Source organism: Taudactylus pleione, unplaced genomic scaffold (assembly GCF_031769625.1).
Source record: "Taudactylus pleione unplaced genomic scaffold, aTauple2 ptg004160l, whole genome shotgun sequence".
NCBI lineage: Eukaryota > Metazoa > Chordata > Amphibia > Anura > Myobatrachidae > Taudactylus > Taudactylus pleione.
The window spans coordinates 13,030-16,509 of NW_028288453.1; the positions used below are offsets into that span (position 1 = coordinate 13,030).

Genomic DNA, 3,480 nt, shown 5'->3' on the forward strand with positions numbered 1-3,480 from the left:
GCCTTAAGGTACCTACACGCACACAGCCATTTTTATTATTACCATGCAATTATATTTGATGAGGGCTATCGTTACAATGTAGCACATGGGATACCTTACTGGAAGGTTCTTTATGGAAAAGTTCTATCAGAAATATTTGTCATCAAAGTTTAATCATTTTGATTGGTCAGTGTTTAATAACAATTGCCTCGCTGTGTGTGTGGGCAGGTTGATCAATCATAATTAGACAACTGCTTTTCTAATCATGTACAGTGTTACCAAGTTGAGCCAGAATTTTCTGTGTCCGTGTATAAATTATTCAAAGGCTAACAGATTGTTTTGTGAACAAATAAGTCAAATTCAAAGAGACGTTGTGTGTGGGGTACCTTTAGGATTTCATCATTGTCTCGTTGGATTTAGCCGTTTTACATCCAATGTGAATATGACATGAATTTTCTAAAGCAGTAGAAAAAAAAACTAGAAAGCAAATTCCCTCACATTTGTATCAATCAAAAGACATTAATACAAGTAGTGGCATTATAACCATTTCAATAAATATGCCCATAAACAAATACATAAATTCCCATCAGCCTCCCCTCCCACCAGACGCACTTTGCATTGCCTCCATCGCCACTCCCACCCCCACCCGGCCATCACCAATCTCCCTTTATGCACTAGCTGGAATAAAAAAGAGACATCCCAGAAATTCTCACACTCCCCTCCCCTCCCCACCCACCAAGTCTTTCTTTAGCCAATTACATCTCTAGAAAAAGGAAACATTATTTGTTTTGTTTTCATTTGTTTTTTTAAAAAGGCTTTAGTCTTTCAGCTTGTTGTTTTGTGTGTTTTTTTTTTTTTTCATTGTTAAGTTGGTCCAACATATCGACTCCTCGATTGTGCCAACTTGGTCATGTAAATCCACTACTCCCAATCACTGAGGTTAGTGTGAGATTGGGAGTGCAATGGTTTCCTTGTTACATTACGCAGTAAGGCTCCCTGGGTAGCAAGGCTTTCGTCCTCCAGCATGGGATGTGGAGCTGAAGGCAGCTCTTCAGGTCTTTATTGAGTAGGAAACACATGATGGGGTTTACCCCAGCCTGAGTAAAAGTCATCCACACTGCAGTGGACAAATAACGATGAGGGATACTGCAGGTTTTCACAAACACCCTCCAATAACAGGCCACAATATAGGGTGACCACAGCACCAAGAAGCTGAGGGTAATCCCATAAAACATCCGTCCCAATCTCTTTTCACTTTTAAACTCATCCATCCCCAAGAGACGCCTGTTGGCAGTGTGGGTGTTTTGACGTATACCCAGCAAAGTCGGTGGCATAGGCCCCCTTCCAAATCCAGCAATCCAGTTGGCAGCAGCCTGCCCTGTAGCTCCTGGCCCATGGAATGTCCAGTTTTGGCTGATGGCCGGCACCATCTGCACCGGCTTCATTTTGCGATGGCGGTACTCAAAGAGGAGTAGTTTGGCATAGACAATATGAGTTGCAACAATGAGCACCGCCAGCATGAGCATAAATCCAAGGGTATCATTGGCTTTAAAGTATCGATGCTCAAATATGCACTGGTCCTCTTCACGTATAAATTTGTAAGTACCCACGTCAAACACTGGTGGAAAGGCCATGGCAACCGAGAGTGTCCAGACCATGCATATAACTGCAATGCACGTCCAGAGGGTCATTCTTTTGGAATAGAATCGGTGATGGGCAATGGCCATGTAGCGAGTAACACTGATACAGAAGAGCATGAATGAGGCATGAAAGCAAAATAGGACTGCCATGAAGGCCACAACCTTGCAGCTTAATAGGCTGTAGGCCCAGGCCGAGCCATTGCGGATGGAAAGCAGGACGAATGGAAAACAGGCAGATGATCTAACCGCATCGGCAAGACAGAGATCCAACAAGAAGTAGTAAGGAGCCTTGTGCAAGGAGCGGTCTTTTAGCACTAGCAGGGAAACCAGTAGGTTGCCTGCCAAACTGGCACATATAATGAAACCCAGTAGCACCAGCTTGAGATGGGTGGAGATGGCTGTTGACTGGGTAAGAGAGCCAGACAGCTCCTCTGAATCACTGCCATTAGCCATGTTGGAGGCCGGCTCCAACTAGCCTTTGGTCAGTGCCCCCTTCTCCTTCTGTGCTGCTCCATTTCCAATTACGGTGATATTTAGGGGGGCCAGGTTTGGTGGGTATTCAAGTGGCAGCAGGGAAAACAAAGGGTAGTGGGAGAAGATGAAAAAAAAGAGATAAAGGTTTTGTGGCAAGACCAAAATATGGGTATGACTGTACAGCATATGGTTATTTAATGACGGAATGATGGAGGAACAAAATTGGGGAAAGGGGGGGCGAGAGAGGAAAAATAAAGGTTATTATTTTGTCATCACAGCATTTGTTAAAAAAAAAGTAACACATTAGTCAAATAAAGGTTTCACAATAACTTTTGTATTTTAAAATGTAAATATTTGCAGTTTTCAGGCTAAACGTGAGGATTACAATCTACCAATTTAAAGCTCTAGATAATCGAAAGACTTTTTTTCTGATCGCTGTAACTCCTGGCTTATTAAGAAGGATAGATATCAAACTTTAATCATATTTAAATACACAGGTATGGGATCTAGAAGCCATAATGGTCATTATAGAAAGCTTTCTGTTTAAGCGTTTTTTCATCTTTTATACAATATACGAAAATATATTTATACTACACTGCACCAGCTATTCTCCTCCTCTTTAAATAGTTTAGCAGAGTTCCTCATAGTACCTGTAAGAAATTCTTACCATTAAGTCTGTGCATATGACAAAACTGATAGACAACAATAATGACTTTTCTTCCTCTCTCGTTTACGAAACCTTTTGGATAACTGTTTTCTAGTAAGAGTGGTCTGTTCTCTCTTTGGGCCTGATTCAGCAGCAGAACGCTAATGCGATCGCAGCTGCGATTTTGCACGGAACACAGCAGCGAAAATATCCTAATACCTGCCGAAGCACAGCCAGGCTAAAGACACTCGCCTGCTGCTTTCTCGTATACGTCCAATGTCGCACTCCTGCTTACACATCGGTATCATCGAGGCACATCGGTCAGTCCAGTAGAATTTACGACAAGTTTGACCAGTTGCAGACACTGCAAGGCTCCTGGCATGCAGAGAGCTCTCATGCTGCGTAGGCAATAGCAGTGGCTAATGTTATGCACGTCCACGAAACGGCGTTCAAGCGGACAAACACACGCCTGCGTTCTTCCGGCAACTCACCCCCACCGTCACCACCGCCAAATGCTGACAGCCTGTCACTCACTTTGTGATGAAGTCTTCTGTGCGTCCATAATCGCAATGCAATCACTGCACAGTGTGGCTTATACGCATTCGCGATGGCAAACCACTCGATCTGCGTCTGTAACTGCTATTGCGTACGCTGCCGAATTAGGCCCTTTATTCCTTAAAATAGTAGTCTTATTTTGTTGTTAGTTTATACAAAAATACCTGCATTAATATAGTTCTTTAT

General features: G+C 43.0%; 1 protein-coding gene across 1 annotated transcript; it reads right to left on the minus strand.

The window, feature by feature from the left end:
- Positions 1-726: 726 nt before the first annotated feature.
- On the minus strand, positions 727-2,271 carry LOC148430277 (putative G protein-coupled receptor 173). Its single transcript, XM_088466638.1, has one exon. It carries the CDS (start codon positions 2,070-2,072, stop codon positions 954-956), a length of 1,119 nt encoding a protein of 372 aa, XP_088322764.1. The 5' UTR covers positions 2,073-2,271; the 3' UTR covers positions 727-953.
- Between the last annotated feature and the right edge of the window lie 1,209 nt (positions 2,272-3,480).

Bases quoted from the DNA above. Each gene is read 5' to 3' on its own strand.
- LOC148430277 (XM_088466638.1), bottom strand. From the start codon at position 2,072: ATGGCTAATGGCAGTGATTCAGAGGAGCTGTCTGGCTCTCTTACCCAG.